General features: G+C 41.8%; 1 protein-coding gene across 2 annotated transcripts in view; it reads left to right on the forward strand.

Annotated features, from left to right (window-relative positions):
* The window catches only part of LOC128868355 (histone-lysine N-methyltransferase trithorax), a 61137-nt gene extending 44341 nt beyond the window's left edge, over positions 1-16796 (forward strand). For both annotated transcript variants that reach the window (XM_054110361.1, XM_054110352.1), the window contains 5 exons: positions 51-6640; positions 8246-11700; positions 11760-11893; positions 11983-12158; positions 15366-16796. In XM_054110361.1, the coding sequence (XP_053966336.1) occupies positions 51-6640; positions 8246-11700; positions 11760-11893; positions 11983-12158; positions 15366-15539 (10529 nt within the window). In that variant the 3' untranslated portion in view covers positions 15540-16796. The remainder of the gene's footprint in view (positions 1-50; positions 6641-8245; positions 11701-11759; positions 11894-11982; positions 12159-15365) is intronic.
* Positions 16797-24537: the final 7741 nt, after the last annotated feature.

Raw genomic sequence — 24537 nt, forward strand, 5'->3', positions numbered from 1 at the left:
AAACCTTGCTTCCTATGCCATTCAAATCTCTTATTTTCTCTACATTTAAGGTAACTGCATCCTCCAGCCGCACCCAAAAATCCATATCAAAAATTTCAAAAAAGTCTACAAAGAACGCTGTGCATCATGTTGGCTGAAAAAATGTCTACAAACTCTTCAGTTATCACCTGGTGATAAACGACGTTTGAGTGCCGCGCTCCCGCCGTCATTAATTAAGCAAGTTGAGGCGAAAAAAGAGCGAGACCCGGAAGAAGAGAGTGAGCTCGTGGCACGCAAAGATCTGGACTCGGCTGGTCTATCGCCCACCGGGCTCTTTGGTACCGCACGTTTCAAGTGGAAATCTTCGTTGGATACGGCAAATGAAAGTTTGAAATTGAATCTGAAGAGTAATCCACTAGCTGAGAATAATGCAACATTTGGTAGCTCAGCTATACTGAGGCCGCCAATTCTGGAGAAGCCCTTATTCTTAAAAAGTCCAATTGAGTCACCAGCAACGCCGCAGCAGCAGGAGAAACTTGAAAAGCCACACAACACAAACAATAAAACAGCAGACAAGGCACCTGAAGAGCTGCCTCAAGAGAGTACCACACCGCGGGTGTCAAAGAATAAGCGCAGGGAGAAACACGATAAAGAAAGGGAGCGTGACAAGGAGAAGGAACGTCTAACCAGAGAACGCGAAAAGGAAAAGGAACGTGAAGCAAGCACAATCAAGGTTGCAGCAAACAACAAAGCCACAAGTGTAATAACCACTGAAGCAGCAACTACAGCACTAGCGATTAACACTAAAGTTGATGCAACTGAAATGCAGACAAGATCCTCTAAAGCGTCGTCACTATCTCCAGCAGCGTCAACTACAGTTGGTGGCGTCGACGCCAACGACAATCTAGGAAACACAACATTAAGTGCTAGCGCGTCCAACGCGTCGCCCAAACAATATCAACCTCTAACTGTTACGACTTCAGCTGCCGGCACCGTTAACTCTTCATCTTCTCCTTCAGCCAGCTCAACCGACTCGATAAAGCGCCAGCGCATCGACCTTAAAGGACCGCGTGTAAAACATGTTTGTCGAAGCGCATCAATTGTACTTGGCCAACCACTGGCCACCTTCGGTGAAGAAGAGGTGGAGCACGACGAAGCACTTGGTTTAGCCGATAACACTGATATTGAGACTAGCGCAACGCCAAATAAGTCTGAGGAAATTGTGATTGAAAGCAGCAACGAGGCTGCTCTAGCTACAGAACAGCCGCAAAAAATAAAGCAAATAAAGGAAAAAATGGGACCGTATAATAAACAAGAATTAGTCTGCGATCAAATGGAAGTCGTACAAAAAAGTTCGCAGCCAGCACCTGGTAAGTCAACTGCTTCCGCTAATCCACCAACGACCGTTAACCCTGTAACAGTTGAGAGTAGCACACCAGCCGCTACCGAAAGCTTAGAACCGCCAGCGCACAAAGCAGCTAAACTTGGCAGCAGTGTGTCCGCTGACAAGAAGGAAGGCAGCACTGTTGTTTCCACAACTGTCGAGTCTGCAGAGAAAGTATCATTGCCTTTGCAGCCCTCTAAAGCAGTCACACGCAATTCCAACGCAAGCAACATTAATTTGCAAATTCACCGTTCCGCCTCAACTTCCTCCTACGCCACATCGTTTGGCAAGAAGCCTATCCGTCAAATCAGCAGTGATGCAAATACAGCATATCAGCAACAACAACAACAACTGTTGCGTCGCAAGGAGCCACAGAAGACAAAAGCAATGATCTCAATCGACTTTTGGGAGAACTACGATCCGGCAGAGGTGTGTCAAAGTGGCTTTGGTCTGATTGTTACGGAGACAGTGGCACAGCGAGCACTTTGCTTCCTCTGTGGGTCAGCAGGTCTAGAACCATTGATTTTCTGCGCCTGTTGCTGTGAACCATATCACCAGTATTGCGTAATGGATGAGTACAATCTGAAGCATTCCTCACTGGACGACACAATGCTCAGCTTCATGGATATTTCTACAATGGGTCATAGCACAGCAGCGCCCACACCCGAACAATTTAATCAAATCACAAATCGCTTAAATTGGCTATGTCCGCGCTGTACTGTTTGCTATACTTGCAACATGTCCTCGGGCTCGAAGGTGAAATGCCAGAAATGTCAGAAGAACTATCACTCTACGTGTCTGGGTACCAGCAAACGATTACTTGGCGCCGATCGCCCACTCATCTGCGTTAATTGCCTCAAATGCAAATCTTGCTCCACAACAAAAGTCTCGAAATTTGTTGGCAACTTGCCCATGTGCACTCCTTGCTTCAAACTGCGCAAGAGAGGCAATTACTGTCCGATATGTCAAAAGTGTTACGACGACAACGACTTTGATCTAAAGATGATGGAATGTGGCAACTGCAACCACTGGGTGCATTCGAAATGCGAGGGACTTTCTGACGAACAATACAACCTGCTGAGTACATTGCCGGAGTCGATAGAGTTCATTTGCAAGAAGTGTGCGCGGCGTAATGAAGACTGCAAAATGAAGGCGTCCGAATGGCGCACCGCCGTAATGGAGGAATTTAAGAGTAGTCTAATGAGCGTACTCAAACTGCTAAGCAAATCACGGCAAGCGTGCGCACTACTCAAGCTCAGTCCACGTAAGAAAATTCGTTGCATTTGTGGTAATAGCAACGCGCAGACGAGCAGCCGCGCCCAGCCGAAGAGTCTACAATTCAACAGCGAACCCGAGCGAGATCCACTGGCGCTGGGCAGCGATGAATGCAGCACCGGTGATATCTATGAATTCAGGGACAAGCCCAGTGAAGAGAAGTTGTCCGAGAAGTGCACTTGCATGCTGAAGACGACAATTTTCAGCACGTATAACAATGGTGGTGGTCAAGAAAGCAATCTCAGTCTGATGGATATTAAAAAGAAAATCAATAACAACGACTATGTTTCGCTAGCGGAATTCAACTATGATATGATCAATGTCATACAGAGTGTAAACTGTGATGAATTAGTAATTGCATACAATGAAATATTGAGTGAACAATTTCCATGGTTCCAAAACGAGACTAAAGCCTGTACTGATGCGCTCGAAGAGGATATGTTCGAGTCATGTTCCTATTCGATGGGCAATTCAATGGATGCACAAGACGACTTCGTCGAGGAGGAGCATAATCGTACTGTCATTGATCTGCCTGAAGATATTGAAGAGGTGCTATACTCGCTGAAGCCGCGCGACGATCTGCGCACCTGCCTGTTCTGTCGCAAATCCGGGGAAGGTCTGTTTAACGAAGAATCACGTTTGTTATACTGTGGTCACGATTGCTGGGTGCACACGAATTGTGCTATGTGGTCGGCCGAGGTGTTCGAAGAAATCGACGGCTCACTGCAGAATGTGCACAGTGCCATTTCGCGTGGTCGTATGATAAAGTGCACGGTGTGTGGTGGCCGCGGCGCTACAGTCGGTTGCAACGTGAAATCTTGTGGTGAACACTATCACTACTCGTGCGCACGCAACATTGCCTGTGCGTTTCTCACCGACAAGTCGGTTTACTGTCCAGAACATGCGCGCACCGCACTCAGAACTAACACGTCGCTGACGCTTGAAACAAATTTCGAGGTTGCGCGTCCGGTTTACGTGGAGCTGGATCGTAAACGCAAAAAACTGCTTGAGCCCAGCAAGGTGCAGTTCCACATTGGTTCGCTTGAAGTGAAGCAATTGGGCACCGTGTTTCCACGTTTTTCCGACACCTATGAGGCTATTGTACCGATAAACTTTCTCTGCTCCCGACTGTACTGGTCCTTCAAGGAACCCTGGAAGGTCGTCGAATATACAGTACGCACAACTGTACAAAATAGCTACTCAACATTGACGGCGTTCGATGCTGGTCGCAACTTCACTGTAGACCACAGCAATCCGAATGTTTCGTTAGTACAGCTTGGCCTGGCACAAATTGCTTGTTGGCATAGTAGCCTGGCGCGCGGCGAACTGATGGACTACGACGCCGTCGAACTGCGCAATTCTACGTTGACTAAGCTGCTGCCAGAGTACTTAATACACAGCCAGAATTCTTGCTCTGCGCCAGATGAAAATACCGAGGAAGAGCCACAAACGAATGCCGACTTGCTTCCACCGGAAATAAAGGAAGCCATTTTTGAGGATTTACCACATGAGCTTCTAGACGGCATTTCTATGCTGGACATATTTCCCAAATTCATGATCTACGAAGAGATGGGCGGAAACAGTGAGGGCAAAACGACTGAAATGTATTTGAATGAACAATCAAAAGATGGCGTGGCCACCTCCTCTGCTCTAACTGCTGCGCTGGCAACGTCTAACACGGCCAACAGCGGCAATTGCAGCGCCTCTAGCGTGCAAATATCTGACGATGATACAGCAAATTCGTCCCTTAGCAAACAATTGGATCTAAGCAATTCTTGCTCATCAACCAACACTAACTTGGCTATAAGTCATGTGGAAGACGCGCTGCTGTCCTGCTCACGTGCCACCAATTGTCAGCTGAAACGCGCCATCGGCACTACCGAATTGCAACGTAACAAAGCCGAGATGCTGAAGAAAACTTGGACGAAATTCGAAAGTGTGAGCACAGCGGCTGCTGCGGCGGCAATTAAAAAACGGAAACTTTCCAAAGGCCCGTCCGAACTGCGTATGGCGGAGAGTGTGTTACAAAGCTTGAACCAGCATCGCACAAAGAAAGAAAACGTCACGATCGCCATGAGCGCCTCACGACGTCAATCGATCTCGAGCGAATCAGAAAGTGTTGCAGGACTGCGCACAAAAACATTCACATGGAGCGCAGCTAAACGCTATATTGACCCGCACACGGTCGATGAAAAGGATGAATCGAAAGTCAAGCTTATGCAAGTGGATGGCGTGGACGACTCTATAACTGAATACCGCATTATCACCAGCGACGCACAGTTCACTGGCACGGTAAAATGCGAGCGTTGCCACTGCACCTACCGCAACTACGATTCTTTCCAGCGTCACCTTTCTACCTGCGAACCACTATCGACCAGCGAGTCCGAGTCTGACGCAACCTCACGCTCGCCGGGCTCAGCAACAAATGGTAGTCCGCCACTGGGTGGCATTGATGCCAACATCGATCTAAGCAAGTTGGGACAGGCGCAACGCACAGCCACACTCACCAGTACCGCCAACAATTTACCCTTCCTGCAAGCTTTCTCGCAAGCCATTCCACTCGGCAGCATACAAGCAAATATCAATGGAATACCCATTACGAGTATGTCCAACGGTTTTCAGAGTGTGCAAGGGCTGCAGAACATACAAGGCTTACAAAATATACCTGGTCTGCAAAATATACAACTGCAAGGCTTGCAAACACCGCAGGCGCTTGGCGGTAGTTTCTTCATTTCGCAGACGAATCCAACCACTTCAACTACCGATGAAGTGCAGCTGTTAAGCTCGCTTCAAGGCTTAACCGCCAATTTGAATGGCACTTACACGTTAGCACCAACCGCTGGTTTTGGCACCACAACTGTACAAGCAGCACAGCAGCAGCCGCAACTGATCGCTGTCTCCTCATCGGCTGATGGCACCCAACAAATCATACAACTACCGTCGGGCGTTACAACGCAACCAGTGGCCAGTCAACAGCTGTTGCACGGTCTGAACGCCTTCCAAACGATGCAGGCTACAAATACTGATAAGAAAATTGTGTTGCCAATGGCCACAAGTAAACCATTGAAAAATGTTGCAACTAAGGCCGCGCAGCAAGCGAACACGGCAGCCAAGAACAAGTTGAAAGCCAGCAACGCCAGCGTAAAACCAATACAATCGAAAATGAACACGACCACAGTATCGGTGTCGCAACCCTCAATACAAACTGCACCAACACCCACGCCAATAACAGTTATAAATACCGGCACCAACGCCACCCAATTGCTCAACCAGAATTTGTTGCAACAAATGCAAGCGGCTGGCTTGGCTGCTACAACCACGCACCAACCACAGTTGCTCTTCCAAACTGCAAACGGTCAGCAGCAACCTATCGTCATGCAACAGCTGAGCGCGCCCAACGCTACAGTGCCACAAAATATAATCTCGTTTGTGACCACTGATGGCACACAAACTCCACAGGTGCAATATATGACCATACCCACGGCCAATGACTTTAAGCCACAAGCACAGGCCACGCCCTTTATTACCGCAACTGCAACGCCAGCGCCTGCCAACCAATATTTACAGGGTGCTTTTCTACAAACCGACGCCAGCGGCAATCTGATGCTCACGACTACTCAAACACCGACTGGCTTACAAATGCTCTCGGCCACACCGTTGAATATAGCAACCGCAACGGCGGCGCCACCACAACCGCAGGTGATAGGTACACTCATTAACCCACAAACCTTGCAATTGGGTGGTAATGTTATAGCTACCACAACGGACCCACAACAGCAACAGCAGGTTATAATCGGCGGCGGTGCAACAGGTTTGGAAATGATTGCCGCAGCGAATGCGGCAACCCCGCAAGTTATACTTTCCACACAACCGATGTACTATGGCCTGGAGACAATTGTGCAGAATACAGTGATGTCATCGCAGCAATTCGTGTCCACCGCCATGCCGGGTGTACTGAGTCAGAACGCCAGCTTTTCGGCGACTACCACGCAGGTCTTCCAGGTACGTTAAAGAGGAAATAAGTTAATTTTATTGAAAATACTATAGTTAAAGGGAAAACAACTTATGACCGTAGAATCATTTGCAAGTATCTTTCCATTTTCCACAAAATATAGCAAATTGATAAGTCCAGATAAAGGCTCTAAATATTCGTGGCACACGTAGTTAACCTTTAAAACGCCGTATAACCGCATGGTCAGTTTTTGCTACCGGAATATTATTCCCATGACCGAAGTCCTAACTCGTCGTTTTTGAGGTCAGCTTTCGTGGTGCGGCTGCCGTAGCCGAATGGTTTGGTGCGTGGCTACCATTCAAGAGTGCGTTTCTGTCATAAAAAAGCTGCTCATAAAAATATCTGCCGTTCAGAGTCGGCTTAAAACTATAGGTCCCTCCGTTTGTGCAATAACATAAAAATGCACACCACAAATAGGAGGAGAAGCACGGCCAAACACCTAACAGAAGTTCCGACGAGATCCAGGACAAAACGAATCGACAACTACTGGACGGGACAGTGTTTAGGCAGACAATAAACGACATTCATCGGGAGACTCTTATCACCTTCTTAAGCTCCCGACCCTCGAATACCGTAATCGGAGTCCAACCACAGCCCACAGCAGATGAAGAGCTCCAGCTACCCCGAGAGACCTGCGTAGCCTTGGCACAATTATGTTCTGGATATTGTAGCAGGTTAACCTCCTACCTATCCAGAACATATGTTCAGCATGTGAAAGCACCTTTTCACATGTCCCACCAAACCCACTCATCTAACACTCCTCTCCCTCTGGACACAACCTATCGAAACAGCAAGTTTCCAGGGCCTACCGTTGGATGAGCTAGACGAATACGACCGGTGATTAACATTGCACTAACAGGGTTTAGTTTGCTGCTACAACATCAACCTAACAAAAGTGTATGCGCCAATTATTTATTTTTGTTTTTCTTGAACACCAATCACTTTTTCTCGTTTCACCGTGTTCTTCTGTCCTTCGGTCATATTTTACAATCCCAATTTTCGCTGGTGTCCGTCGAATACCAATTTGAAGAAACAGAGATTCGCTGACGAGGGAAACAGATAGAAGTCATGAGGTACAAGTTCGGCCATTTGTATGCTAGACTCGGCTAGAAATTTCTTGACTGACTGATTCGGTTTTCGGAGTTCAGCAAAAAAGTGAACGTAGTTTTGTTGACTAATGTGACATTCAGATTCAGTAGCGGATATTTCAAGTCTCATACAAAAATTCACAAATGTTTGTTGCTCTACTGTTACAGTTAACATTTTGCCGACAATACAAAAGCAACTCAAATGCGAACGAAGGTTAAAACTCTAATAATTTGTTTTCAGAAACGCACGCTAAATAGCTGGCGGTCGTTGAAATAAGACGCATACGTAGTTCTTTTATAACACCGTCAGTATATTTGTTTAACAACCTTACCTCGAATATACATATTGAACCATTGTTTAAACTTTAACAGACTCGCCTCTGGTAGAATCCAAAAATTACTATCGTTCAATTTTCATCGGCATCATAACGTTTCTGTCAGTTATTTGAGAAAATTTGTGTCGAATTAAATTCATCTAAAATATCATACATCTTAATCTACTTTCAGGCCAGCAAAATCGAACCGATCGTAGATATACCAACCGGTTATGTAGTATTAAACAATGTCGACACAACTCCATCACTGGTGCAACAACAGCCAACTACTTCGCAACAGCCGAATTTCCTAAATACGGCTACAGTATTACAACAGCAACAACAGCCCCCACAGACCAGCGAACTCCAGAGTACTGAGCAACAGCCAATCTACCGTCTGCATACGACCGACAACAACAGCAATGTCGTTTCAGCTACGGTGACTGCAGCAACAGTTACACCAACTGTGACGGCATCAAGTTTCCAATTCCAGCCACAACCTGCACCACAACAAGCGCAAACGGCTGAGCAACAGCAACAACAAAACAACAATGTGCAAGTTGTAACGGCGAAAGTGCCGCCTGTGGCGCAGGTGAAGCGCAGCAATGCAGTGAAGGCAACACCAGTGGCGGCCGTAACGAAGGTGCAGCCGCAGCAAGTGGTGAATAAGGTGATGCCCACCACAGTTATGCAGCAGACACAGCAGGCGACTAAGTTGGGTAATAGCAAAGTGCAACAACAACAACAGGCGAACGCGCGAAATGTGGTCGCCGGAGCCGGCACGTCGGTATCAGCTCCAGCAGTTACGGTCGCAGAGTCGCAAATAACCTTGACGCCCGTCACGAAGACAGCATCGCCGAAACTTGCCACAAATAATGCCTATACAAAGGTGTCGAACAACAATGGCACAGCAGCTGTGTCGTTATTTGCAACAACAGTTACTACAACAACAACCACTACACAAGCAACTACAGCGAAAGCGTTGCCAACTGTGACAGCCACAATGGCGACGGCGGCGCGCAAAACAAACCTGATACGACCAATCAATAAAGCTGAAGTAAAGCCGAAAGTGATGAAGACTGCGGCGACAATATCCAAACAACAGCCTGCGCAGCCACAATTGCAGCAGCAGGAGCAACAACAACAGCAGCAGCCGTCGCAAGTGGCACAGCCACAAGCGGCGAAAATGGCAATGTTGAAGCCGCAACCACAGCCGGCGCAGGTGTGCCTGCCGCAGCAGCAGCAGCAACAGCAGGTGCAACCACAACAGTTTGTCAACGAGCAGGTGCTGACTTTAACGTCGACGCAAACTCCAAACATGCCAGCGCCAATCAACAACAACAACGTCAACTCTAACAAATTGTTGGAATTCCAGCAGTCAGCCACAGTTATGCAACCCCAACATTTTGTTGAGGCGCCAACTGTGACGCAACAAACGTACAACAATGCGCCCGCGGCTATATACAGTAACGGTGTAGTACAGGATGAGCAACTTCCCCAAACATCGCCTCATTTGACCAACGGCAACATGACCCACAGCTATGACTGCAGTCATCAGCAGCAACAGCCGCAGCTGCCACACCCACAGCAAATCGAATTTAACAGCCTGAGCTTGGAGCAAGTGGAGAGTTTCGCCCCTCCAACGCCGCAACAGCAGCATGAGCAGGCGAACAATATTTTGGCAGCAGCACACAACTCCAACAGCAATGGCGCTCTTGCCAGTATTGCCAACAACAACAACACTAACAATCGATGTCTGCAGTATTCGAATTCAGCTTTCAATGTCAACGTGCCTACGAATATTGTAAACCCTTTGCAGCAAACGCTACAGTACAATAACAACAATAGCAACAGTAGTGGCAGCAACGGCACCACCTCTACAACCACAATGGGTTCGCGTCCGACGAATCGTGTGCTACCGATGCAGCAACGTCAAGAGCATATAGTCACCACGACGCCATCACTACAGGTAAAGCCACCCACCAGCTCCATGCCCAAGTTGTCGGCCTTAAATACCGTAGGCGCGAAATGTTTTGATACCACCAGCGCTGTAAATGGTGCTAAAATCTACTATGAAGCTGAGGTAAAGAAGGATGAGCAAATGCTACATATGCTTCACTCACCACAACATCAGCAGCAACAGCAAGTACTACAAATGCAGCTGCACGAGCCTCACCAAGAAACAACAAGCATCGTGAAATCACTTTCTCCCGAGGCGCACTACGTCGAAGATACACTCAAATGTGACCTGGACCTCATGGAGACGGAGACTACGCTGTCGACGACATGCCAACAACTGCAAGAAATGGTGCACAACAACTTACCGCGCTACACTGGCACCTGTCTGGTGGCAAACGAGAAACCCAAGGAGCTCACCCCGACACCGGAGGATGCCTATGGGCTCAACGGACACATGGATGCATTGAGTGGCAGTGATATGTGTGAACACGATGGCGAATGCATGGACGAAATGGATGATGATGAAGATGAGGAGGATGATGAAGATGAAGACGGCTTTAGCTTGAAAATGCCAACAGAAGACGGCGACCACGATATGTCCGATAGTGATGAACCCGCTGTAAAAGAGAAAATTAGTAAAATTCTCGACAATCTAACAAATGAGGATTGCGCTGACTCGCTTGCCACGGCCACCACTGCTGAAGCAAACAACGTTGAGCTGAATAATGTGGGCTACCTAAGTAGCATAGCTGGCGCCAGCGGTAAAATGGCTGTCGACGCAGTTAAATATCAAAATGGCCTAGCCAATAACTATGCAGTGGTAACGGCGGAGGAGACTGCTGCTGTTGCAGCAGCCGCCTCAGAGTATATCACACAAATGGCTGCCAAGATGAGCGCGCAAATGCCTGGTGGCTCCCTGGAGGTGATTGGCACAAACTTTGAGCTGCAGAAACTTGCGCCAAAACTTACGCCACAAATAGCTTTAGATGCGGTTGCGCCCAATGGGGCTGCGCATCACTGCGATGAAGCGGTGCGCGCCGGTATACATAGCGCTCGCATACAAGACACTTTATTGGCGACACGCAAACCAACGCCACCACCTCCGCCGCCACCGCAGCGCGACAACAAAAAGATCAGCGGCCCGCATCTGCTGTACGAAATCCAAAGCGAGGATGGTTTCACCTATAAATCGACCTCTATTGCGGATATTTGGGAGAAAGTATTCGAGGCAGTGCAGGTTGCGCGACGCGCGCATGGTTTATCACCGTTGCCAGAAGGTCCACTTGCCGATATGGCGGGTGTGCAAATGATGGGTCTAAAGACGAATGCACTAAAGTACTTAATCGAGCAGTTGCCTGGTGTGGAACGTTGCACCAAATACACACCAAAATATCATAAGCGCGCTGCCACAAGCACGCACCAAACGGCAACAAGTGGGCCTTCTGTGGCACCAAGCAACAGCGCGACTATGACAAACGCAGCGCTTGCTGGCAGTAGTATAGATCTGAATGGCATTCTTGATTACGTTTCTGATCAGGATGAGCTGCATGAGAATCTGTACGAATGTGCGCGCTGTGAACCATATGCAACGCGCTCTGAATACGATATGTTTAGCTGGTTAGCATCCAAGCATCGCAAGCAACCAATACAAGTGTTTGTGCAGCCTTCCGATACGGAGTTGATACCGAGGTGAGTTGCAAAACAAAATCCAAAAAAAATAAATAAAATTAAATTGGTTTATGTTACAGACGCGGCACTGGCAGTAATCTACCGATGGCCATGAAATATCGTACACTGAAGGAAACTTACAAAGATTATGTCGGCGTTTTTCGCTCTCACATACACGGACGCGGGCTCTACTGCACCAAGGACATTGAAGCGGGTTAGTTGTACTGGCATTTTATGCAGTTCTATTTGGCTTTACAAATAATATGGTTTTTTTTTTTAATTTCTTTGTTCCCTACAAAACAGGCGAAATGGTTATTGAATATGCAGGCGAACTGATACGTTCCACTTTGACCGATAAACGTGAACGCAACTACAATAGTCGCGGTATTGGCTGTTATATGTTTAAGATTGACGATAATTTGGTGGTGGATGCAACAATGCGTGGCAATGCAGCGCGTTTCATAAACCACTCGTGTGAGGTGAGTAGAATACGGGTCTTAAATAAACTCCAGATCGTCGTGTGTAGGGAAAATGCTTCACGGCTTCTGCTAGGTTGCAGACAAATCACACGCAATGTCAAGACGAAGCCTCGATTAGATTTGCACTTGAAAAAATTAATTCAACGTTTATTAAAAATTCTTAGTGAACAGATATTTATTGGATTGTCACACAGTCAGTCGTAAGTGTACGTCCTAGAATTAAATTAAGGGGGGGTAGGGTTAATTCCACTAAAAATATGCACTTATTTATGAATTTTTTTTGGAAAGATGATTCATGTAAATTTATTTATCCAATTAGTATACTGTAAACTCATATTTCAAAAATATTTTCAAAAATTTTCACAAGAAAATATACAAAATTGAGCCATTAACAGCAGATCTACGCAGACGTCTCGAAAAAAAGGCAATTTGCCGTGGACAGTTTTTCTCAGCATTGGATCATCTGAAATCAAAGAGTTTTCATTACGTAATCAATTGTCCGAGGTAACCCTGTCGAGTTTTTATTAAAAAAAAATTTGTTTTCAATTTTTGTTTAACATTTGAAGTAGAAGTGCGATTTTTAGACGATAAATCGCATAATATTGTTTATTGTAAAATAAATAAAAATTGAAAAAAAACCTCCCAGGGTTACCTCGGTAATTATGTAGAGAAAGTGTGTACAAAATTTCAGGAAGATCGGTCGAGTAGATTCAGAGAAAAAGTGTCCACCGACTTGAAAAACGTCGTTTTCCAGAAAATGTGTCAATGGTGTTCGACCATAGCAGGTAGCCGAGTCGGAGCGGCCAACGGTTATAATGCTCTAACTTTGTGAGTTTTGCACCGATTGACTTAAAATTTGGACACTTGAGATTATGCACATTCATTTTCTCAAATAAACCAAAATCGATTTTTTTTTTACCCTAAAAACCTCCTGGCGTCACTTTGATTCGACGCAACTTACTTGACTTACTTAACAATTGGACAAGCGAACGTGTCATATAATTTTGTACATTAAGTTGTACACTTTTATAGTTAATATTGAAAAGATTCGATTCGATCGTACCGGGAATTAAAAAAGTTCAACACAAAAAGGGGAGTGTATCATGGGCCGATTCATATGGAATCAAAGTGCAGAAAATATCTTTATTTTAGGATATTTTCAGCAGCGTATCCACTGTCAATTAACAAGTAACGATAGAATAGTTGAATTTCTGCGGTGACTAAACTTTTTTATAACCGGCATACGTTTTAACTAAAAAGATAAAAGGGTATTTCAAGCGATGCGCCTTACATATAAAAATTTAGATTCTTTCACGGTTGCCTATTTTTATTAAAAATACGGATTTAACAATTATATTTTGAAAATGACATTATGAAAATGTCCACCTTGAGCGCGTACACAGGTGAAATCTGCCAAACAGACGATTCATGAATGCTTAGATATTGAGAACGTCGAGATATCGATGTTGAAGATTGTTCAGCAACACATTGGGCTACAGCAGCAATGTTCTCAACAGATCGTGCAGTGTTTGGTATTCCAGTCCTTCGTCTATCCTCGACAGAACCAGTTTTATGAAATTTTTTCTCCAATCTATGAATTGTCGACTCATTCGGACGATTATTTCCACCAAAAGAATTAGGAATTTGCAGATGTATTGTTCTTAAAGATCGACCATTTTCATAACAAGTTTCAATAATTTCAACGCGCTCTTCTACTTGACAAATGTCGAAGATGACATAAAAAAGGTACCGTCTACGAATTATTCCCTACTGGCATCTAGACGTCTCGTATGAATGATTGTTTTTTGGTATGTTATGAATTTGATTAGTACTTAGCAGTACTTAACATTTCTTCTAAAATTTATTGAATGGAAAATTTGTGTTTTAATTAACACCCCTAAAAAAATGATTGGTTTAAATTTGAGTTAATCTGTGTTACTTCTCAATGCCGGGTTACTACACCGAAATCTAATGTTGTGATGGCTTTAAAAAAATCTTTTGAATTTTTGTCATTAAAATGTCATAAATATATATATATATATAGTATATAATTGGCGCGTACACCCTTTTTGGGTGTTTGGCCGAGCTCCTCCTCGTATTTGTGGTGTGCGTCTTGATGTTTTTCACAAATGAATGCACCTACAGTTTCAAGCCGACTCCGAACGGCAGATATTTTTATGAGGAGCTTTTTCATGGCAGAAATACATTGCCTGTCGAGGGACGACCGCTATTAGAAAAATGTTTTTCTTAATTTTAGTGTTTCACCGAGATACGAACCTACGTTCTCTCTATGAATTCCGAATGGTAGTCACGTACCAAGCCATTCGGCTACGACGGCCGCTGTAGGTCATATAGCCAATATTTATAAAATGTGGTTTGTAAGCAGTCGAGCCGACAAATTATTTCCGAGGCAGCCGGTTTACACTACACGGATTATATCCGGCCAGAAATTTATAAGTCCTGTTTTCTGATGCTACAAAAATTTATGATTAAACCTAACTTTAGAGTGCTCTTTAACTATTCTCGTTTTCTCGACTGACTGATAAATATAAATTTGCATTGCAAGACTGAAGAAAAATGCTTTATTTTGCACAATTATTTTTAAAGCTGGCTGGCAAATTTCATACCATCAGGTGTTTTTTAGCAGCTTAGAACTATCGATACTATGGTTTGACAGCTGAGAATGGCTAACTATGTTGACATTTCTGCTCAGTAAGCTTTGGAAAGTCATCATGAATCGTTTAGCACAAGAACAACGCTTACAAATTTTCGAACTTACTTTGAAAAAAAAAAAAAATAATAATTGTTCGCGAAGTTCATAGAACACTGGCGGCATCATCGGTCCTTCGGCTAAGGCGGCCAACAATATTTGCGTATTGTGTGTATAAACACTTAAAAAAACCCCCAATACAGGTGAGGGAAATTCTGTACAAAATTTAAAAAAAATTCGGCAAATTTTCATTAAAATTTCACACTTTTTATTGTATTTTGAAATTTTAGAAAGATTCTTACTGATTCTTCTTAGTTCTAAATATAAGCCATTTAATTTTAGTGTAAGAAAGTGGAACATTTAGGGGACTGAAAATTCTCCACACAAGAAATACCTCAAATTCGTTTTAGACATAAGAGTAAATAAGTTTGTACTAAAATCGAAAGTTATCTGCTACTGACTTTAATATTAAATCTTGCTTTCGCTTTCTTTGACAGCCCAATTGCTACTCCAAAGTGGTGGACATACTCGGGCATAAGCACATCATCATATTCGCTTTGCGTCGCATCGTGCAAGGCGAGGAGCTAACCTACGATTACAAATTTCCATTCGAGGAAGAAAAAATACCCTGTTCGTGTGGTTCCAAGCGTTGCCGAAAGTACTTAAATTAAAGCAACAAAAATTAACTAAACAAAAAAAAGGAAAAAACAAAGAAGAATTGCCAAGAAGACTGGCGCAGAGAAGAACCCTATCGAGCTTAGCGATACTTTCCTGCTGCTAAGTGTAACAAAAATCTTCTTTAGGCTAATCTTACTGAGAATTAAGAACTTTTCAACCACACACACTTCAAAGCGACGTTGCAATAATACATAATTATACAAAATTGTACTACACTAGTGATAAGCGCATGGACATTGGCATTTGGGATTCGCAGCTATAAGTTTTGCGGGCAGTTTAATCGAATATGTTGATATTATTGATAAATTGAAGACATGTCAGTATTCACCAATAATGATTTTTGTTAAATTATAACTTTAAACTTACACACACACAGCAACACACACATACAAACATACACCTACACGCATACACAATTAACGAAAAGTGATTATAATGGAAACTTAACTTACTTAGTTTTACTGACTAACTTGGACTAAGCTACACACACATACATACATATATACGTATATAAGAAAAGCGTGAGGAATTTAAGTATAAAGTAAAACAAAAGTGATCGGATTATAGTGTTGAGTGAGGAAAGAAATGAACCAGAATTTTATTATGTCTACAAAACGTATTTATTACTAAAAAACAAAAAATTTTACATAATAAGCATGCATACATCCATGCATACACATGCAATATGTATTTGAATAATATTAATAAATTTATTATTGAAACTATAAACAAATGTATGGCTTAATGTTATGATTGATTCATTAAACGATAATACGCCTAAAGCTGTTTAACAAAAATGGAAATAAAAAATTAAATCAATAATGAAAACCCACAAAAATTTAAACACACAATTTATATGTAACTGTAACAATAAATTACCATTATTAAATACATATTCTAATTATGATTTCAAATTATGCTTTCACATTGGCGATTGTCCAACATATTGTATTGATAATGATCTTTGAAAATATAAAAGAAAAATTAAAAAAAAGTAGTTAAAAAATCCACGTATAGACGAATAGCGTAGTATAGAATAAAGAATGTGTGTGTGTGAGGGAGAGCAGAGAGAAATTAAAAACCTTAAAATTAAAAATTTAAAAATCTATCGTTAAATGAATTTTTTTGAAAACAAAAACAAACGTAATTATGGTAAAATAACTCTTTACAGGGGACCTTTTTTTAACGAGATGGGAATTGTAAATATTTGAAAAATTTAATATATTATAAATATATGTATTTTATTGTAATTTTAATGATTTTCTGTAATGCGAAGATATCGAACGAGATTTTTATGTTGTAGTGGAAGTTGGTGAAATGTTTTATAAATATAAATAAAGAAAAGTGAAAAAGTTGATGCAAAACAAAAGAACAAAAATGTATGTTATCACACACAGATAGAAAAAATAAATAGGCAACGGTTGAAACGTGCGTAAATTGTAAACGGTACACATTTTTGCTGTTAAAGAATACAATATTATAAATAAAAATTAAAAAAAAAAAAATGTGCATAATCATCACAATCACAATCGAAATGGTAATCTATATTTACATTTGAACATTTACAAGTATTTAACGGCTTGTCATATGCGAGCATACTAAGTTTTAATATTTAATAGTATATAATTTTTATAAATTAGTTAACATGAAAGGCAAACACATAATGCATACACACATATATTTTAAAACACACTGTAAGTACCGTTAATTAACCAGTTGAACGCTGTCAGATTGTGGCTAATTGTGTATTTGTTACATGTTTTTTATTTGTCAACAAACTAAAAATTACTTAGCACGTAACATTCGGTGAGTCTGTAGAGAAAAGCTGTCTGGCAATATTCGAATCTAATTTTTCCTATAACTCCAAAACACTAAATGACTTTCAAAGCAAACCAAATTTTCAACACAAAATCCACACAGCTGACAGTTGTTGGCATCACTTGCACTTTTGTGCAATCATTTTTTACAACAAAAATTTTTTTTCTTTGGTTTTGCATTTTGATCTGTCTGTCCCACGCCTACCCCAGCCATCTATATACATACATATATGCCCGCATTTAAATTTCACTTCATTTATATCCCGCATTTCATTGTAATTTGTATGTAAGTTCTGTACCTCCTACACGTATACCATACCTCCTCCCCACCACTCCTTAGTTATTTAAGCCACAATTGTAAGCAAAAGTAAACATTCAATTTTGACGGGCAATGCACAGTAACTACACACCACATTCAATACGTATGTATGTAAATTTGTATTTTGTATTGTATTATTTAATTGTTTAGCTTTGCATTGTTTAAATCTTAGTAATTTGAAAACAAATATATATAGTATATTGCGAAAAGCATGTAAAAGCCTCAAAAACGCTAAATTATTATTGTATTGTATTGTACTACGTAGTAAGTACACACTTTGGCAGCCATTCATACAAAAAGCAAAATTATGCAAAGGAATTTTAAATTTTTATTCCCTAAAGAAAAAAATTTTACACAACAAAACGTAAACGAAAAAAGTACTACTACTACAAAGAAACATAAAAATTAACAAATGAAAAAACGATTAAAACATGGATTTATTAAGTTATAAGTTCTAAGTTATAGTATATACATATATATCATTTGTACGAAACAAAAAAAAAACAACAACAATTAAATATCATATTAAAGCAAAAAAGCAAAACGATTGTGAATAAAGAAAATAACTTTTTTCTTTGCAAACAATATAAATTGGACTTTTCTTTAGCAGGATATTGGCAGGCAATTATTTTTGGTATGAAAACTCTCCTCATAAAAAGCTTCCGCAGTTCGGAGCCTGCGTATTACTGTCTGTCCCTCCCCTCGCCGTGCAACATCACGGCGCCTTCCACAAGTTGGATGAGGAGCTTGGGCAAACACCAAACAGAGGGTGAGGTTTCACTGGCATTTCATCATGGAAAGAAATGCATTAAAGCGCAACAACGTTTACGAATCGTACAATTGTATTACGAAAATCGACGTTATGTGAAAAGTGTTCATCGCGCGCTCAAGCCAACTTATGGTGTTCGGCGATGAGGTCCATTTTGGGCTATGTACATAAGCAAAATTGCCTTATTTGGGCAGAAGAGCATCCCGTAGCCATTCAAAATAACCGTTTGGTGCGGCCTATAGGCTGAAGGAATCATCGGCAAATATTTCTTCAGCGACGAGGCTGGCGCCAAAGTAACAGTGAATGGCGAACGTTATCGTGCTATGATAAACGACTTTTTGATGGCGAAAATTGAAGCCCGTGATCTCCACTTGGCATACAGCCCGGGCAACAATGGATTTACTGCGTCGTCGTTTCGGTGAGCATTTTATATCTCGTCTCGGACCAGTGGATTGGCCATCAAAATGGATTTTTATTTGTGGAGGTATGTAAAGTCTAATACTTTGTGGATAAACCAGTTTCGACTGAGGCATTGGAAGCCAACATTTCTAAAGTCATTCACCGAAGTCCGAAGTCCTCCAGTGAGACATTCAAAATTGGTGTCTACCGATGGCCGAATTACTGCGCAGTTGCGACCAACATTTGAAAGGAATTATCTTTAAACAAATAAATGCCATGAATAGTTCTACGTAAAAATAATAAAGATTGTCCAATCAATTCGTTGTTTAATTTAGAATCCGATACATCCAAATTGGTCACCCTTTATTTGACACTTGTGAACTATTCAGCTGCAGTATATAGACAGACAAGCAATGGAGCACATAAAAGCACAGTGTACTCTCTCTCAAGCGGACACCTAAGTGACTGCAAAATTTGTCCGCTCATGAGAAAAGTGTAAAAAAAGATAATAATAATTCATGACAGATCTTTAATTTTCAATCAGTTCAACTTCCAAAACCAGAACATACAGGGTTTGATTCAAAAGTAATGAGCCTTATTTTTTTTAAGCAGTTTTATTAAACCTTTTGGCTTATACAACTAATATTCTTCAAAATAGGACCCTTGAGCGTCAATACACCGCTAGAAACGCGTTCAATTCGGCTGTCACAGTTTTTTGGATCGCCTCGATGGAGTCGAAACGCCTCCCCTTCAGCTTTATTTTCAGGCGCGGGAAAAAGAAGAATTCCGGAGGGGACAGGTCTGGGCTGTAGGGAGGGTGGGGAAACACTGGAAACCCCATCTTGGCTAATGCAGAGGTGCAGAGGAAGGCGGTGTGCGCCGGCGCATTGTCGTGATGAAGGGTCCAATTGTTGACGAGGTCGGGCCGAACCCGGGCGACGCGGTTTTTCAGCCGAAGGAGCACTTCTTTGTAAAAAGCCGCGTTTACAGTGCTTCCTGGAGGTACAAACTGTTTAGCTTTACGCAAAATTTGATCGAGTAACGTTACTCCAACGATTGCTGCATTTTCGCCACTGCAAAGTCCTAACACACTTTTAAAACAGCTTTCACGCGCGGGGCGATGTTGACTGCACCGCTGTTGCCAGCGAACTGGGACCGGTTTCTAGTGGAAGGGGAAGGTCCAACGATCATTTTCCCCGACCAGCCGATTCGGTTGATCGCTTGGCAGACGCTCCGCGCGGGAAGGCTCATTACTTTTCAATCAAACCCTGTATGCAAGGCGCATTCATTAAAGGTGGAGGCACTAAGCCGACAACAACATGTTGTACAATAGAATGTCACGTTAAAGTAGAAAATTGCGCATTTTTCATTATTTTTATTAGTTATTCATAAAAAGCCATTTGCATTTAAACTCACTACAAATTTTCAATTTTCAAATTACAAATTTAAATGTAAATAGATAAAATGTTTCGTAATTTTATTTTGATTTAGATTTAATAGGCTTTTAATAGATTAGCCTTGAAAATGTGTACAGTCCGGTTCACTTGATTAGAGGCAATAATTTTGATGAGTTTTTATCTAGTAACACACGGGATTCTGATAATTCAAGTGAAGACTGTACTTTGCTCGAAAAAAAAACATGCATCAAAATATTATTCCATCTTACGGTATTTCGTTCCAGTAAAACCTCAGCAGTTGTAATATTGCGCTTGATTTATTGTTTTACTTGAATAGAGGCACTCAGTTTGCCTACATTATTCGCGCATTAAAGCCATAATAATGAGTCGTTTTTTGAAAACTTCTTAATTCTAATAAACCATCAAATTGCCAAAAAGTTTGATCGAAGTCCAAATGTTATGGACCTTTACGTGAAACAAGGTGCCTCGCAAAAATTAAAGAAGTGGCAAATGTTGCAGACAGCAAATCCACTGTTCGAATGGCTATTCTAAAAGCGCCACAAGCAAAAAAATTACAAAAAAAAACCTTTGAATAAGTTTCGCAAAGAACACCGCTTCGATTTTGCAAGGGGCCACATGGCTTGGAGTTCTGGTACAAATAACGACAGGGAGCAAACTTGGGAATCCTCTGAAGTTAACTCTATCAGCACTTTGAGTTCTGCTTCCTTGACCTTCCAAATGTAGCTAATAATAAGTTCTCTTGAGGTGCGACTTCATCTTGGAGAGTGAGATAAACATGTATGGGGAGGTATTAGTGCTCTTATTTAGCTAAAAACTCATGATCAATGGAACCATTTTTTTTATTGAAGAGTTCTTTAATTTTAGAAATAAATATTTTCGGCGGAGGGCGACATAAGTGGGCATAGCGAATTGAAAGTATTGGAGATGTGTGTCCAATGAGCTGCTATCGAAAATATACTCTATACTCAGTTGCTGGTTTAGATAAAAAAAGACACCTAGGCTTTGATATTCGTGTATTATTTTAGAATAATCGATACGAAGTCTCAACGAGTTGGTGATCTCAGTTGGATTACTCGAGCTGGAATAGTTTAGTATTTCTCCTTTTGGATTAATTTCCGTATAAAGAGTGGATATATTTTTCTAACTTTCGTGCCAATTGTTCGTTAGAAGAGTTTTGATGTTGGCCAATATCTCGTTTTTACTGGCATACGGGGTCATAAATAAAGCTGTAGTTATAGCTAATTTTGTCGTTTTATCAAAGAATTCATTACCTGCTATCCCCGCATGTCCGCAATCCACATAACTATGACTTTTATTATTATTACTATTGCAGATGGTTTGCGTCACCGATATATGGACAGACTGCCTGACTTTCCTTTCGTTTTAGTGGCGCTGTGGGCCGTTGTGTCACTAGTTACTCATGGGGATCAACATGTTCCTTTTTGGGTCATGCCGCAATTGAGTTTCGGTAGCAGTCAGATCTATTACCCCCACGCGGTGACGGCTGCACACAATTGAGTATTGGAAATAGGCGCGGCTTGTTCTTCAAATAGGCCATAAGACCTGTCTGATGTACAATGGGCTAAGATAGATCGGGCGGAGGGAGTAAACCCTGTTAAAAAATCCCCCTAACCCAAGGTGTCGTGCGACCCGTGCCTAAAGGAGATCGATACCGGGTCACCGAGGGGTATAACCATAACCTTGCCGTGGTATGGGGTACTGCCCTTGTCGGCCATTCTGTTTCCCCTTCCTTTTTATGAGATCACCATGTCTGCCACGGTGGACGGTGATCGTACGAAACAGATGGTGTGGTAAGCTATGGGTTTTCGTCCATAACATTGAGGGTCTACAATAAGGTCAGGACGTCTAATTTGGTCCTGGTCTGGCTCTGGTCCTGATACTACGACAGCGCTACGAAAGGCATCTGCTGATGGCAGTATCTCTTCCTTGTTAGATATAGTACTTGATACTACTTTCACGGATGAGAAAGAGTTACTAACATCAGACTCGGATGATGCTAATAAAACGGTGGTGGAGATGAAGTCCAGTAACCATTATGCTACGGGTTTTTCAAATTAATCTTCACGACTCAAAGGTTGCGTCCGCCAACCTCATAATTCACATATCAAAAGGTGAACATCATATTGTCCTGATTCAAGAACTATGGGTATCACATAGACTTGTGGGCAAAGTAAGGACTCAAAAATATTAGCTGAATTATGCTCACAACAAAGGTAGTCCTAGAGCGTGCGTGCTAATAAGAAAAGGAGTAAATGCTTTCATGCTCTCTCATTACAGCCTTTAACAATGTTGAAGGGGAGGCAATCACTGCAGCACTCACTGATCTTGGGGTAGAACCGGGCTTGGTTGGCTTCATTGACTCAATGCTAAATAGCAGAATCATTGAAGCGAATCTAGGAGAATCGGTACTTAGGAGATTGCTGAGTAGAGGTACACCGCAAGGTGGAGTCCTCTCACCGTTTTTATGGAACACAGTTGTAAATAAACTTCCGTTAACATTGAAATCGGTGGGTTGTAAGGTGATAGCTTACGCCGATGATATTGTTAAAGCTGTCTTTGGTAAATTTGTATCTACATTAAGAGCATAGCAAAGACTTCTATATATATATGTATATATATGTATATATGATTGGCGCGTACACCCTTTTTGGGTGTTTGACCGAGCTTTTCCTCATATTTGTGGTGTGCGTCTTGATGTTGATCCACAAATGCCGATCAACAATTTAAAGGAAACAGATAAATTGGATTATTTAAAAAAAACTCCTGATCCGACTCCCTATTCCATCTTTGAGCCGGTAGTGAAGACAGAGATACCAGTCTCGGTACAGATTCCCTCATTCGGTGAGTCTAAGTCTTGGCTAACCGAGCTCTTAATGGTTTTTGTGAAAATTTTAAAGCCTTTGATTTTTTCCCCCTTTCTTACATTCCATTAAGTCAGAGAGGGATCGTGATTGCTAATAATTTTTCAACAAATCTTATTAGTTTTTCCTAGTGATGCAAATTTAAAGTTCCACAAACTCAAATATACGGGATGACTATCTGTCTCATCCGATCTTTAAAGATGCTCTGAATGCCAGGCAGCAAATTCTCGTATATCGATTTGTATCTAGTGCTTTTTTAGCTGCATGAGAACTATAGATATCGATAACTATAGTTTTTCAGCAGGAAATGGCAAACTGTGTTGACATTTATGTTCAGTAAGACTTGGCAAGTGGTCACGAATCGTTTAACGTGAGAACGACGCTTTCAAATTGTGGAAGTTTACTTGGGAAAAAATAAATCTGCTCGCTTCATAGAGCACTGGCGCACAGTGCGGCCGATTCCCAAAAAGCTGGCCAAAAGTCGAAAAAAAAAGTTTCTAGATAGAGTTTTTTTGTCTTTGGGTTGGCTACAGTAATGCCTTGAGTAGTGAAAACCATTCATAGCAACATTTTCAAAATTTTAAGATCAAATTCGTAATCAGCCACCCTGAAAACATAAATTAACATGCATCTTGATTATGTTCTAGAATATACGCTATTTCACGTGAGGGGGTGGCCAATAGGGGTGGGGTGGATTTTCAAAATTTTAAGATCAAATTAGTAATCAGCGACCCCGACAGCGAGCGCTATCGAGCCATGCTGACTAAATTTTTGTTTCCAAAAAATAATCACTTAACATCGACAAAACTTGGTTCCAACAAGACGGCTCAAATGGCAAGCGCGCTTAAAAATCCATTTATTGCAAAATCCATTTATTCCATCACTGATACCGTACGACCAGATTGATTGGGAAAGATAATCAAAAATTGGATTGATCGAATAGGCCATATAACTCGTAGTCGCGGTGACCATATACCATATTCAAAAAATTAAATACAAATGAATCGAGGCCTTTAAAAAACACCCGATATGATATTGTGAGTTACTAACTTTCACGACGCTACTAAAAAGTTACTTTCGAAAAAACAAGCCAAACATGCATTCAACTCTTGACTGGAACTAAAGGAAGACCCACCTTTATCTCTGACATATGACGAACGAGGCAGTGTTGCTAGTCTGCTGGAACTTAGTATTAGCCCACAAATGAAGTGGTAATTTCATGGACCCAAATAGACAAGACCGATTGTTTCATTGACCAATAAGTTCGCCTTTAGCAGCAATTACGTACTGTGCCTCTAATGAAAATATTTGAATAACATATTTATGTGTATGTGCAGATACTTACAGAAATGAAAGTTTCTGACATCAGTCAATTTTCACAAGACTG

Source organism: Anastrepha ludens, chromosome 2 (assembly GCF_028408465.1).
Source record: "Anastrepha ludens isolate Willacy chromosome 2, idAnaLude1.1, whole genome shotgun sequence".
In the NCBI taxonomy this organism is placed as follows: Eukaryota; Metazoa; Arthropoda; class Insecta; order Diptera; family Tephritidae; genus Anastrepha; species Anastrepha ludens.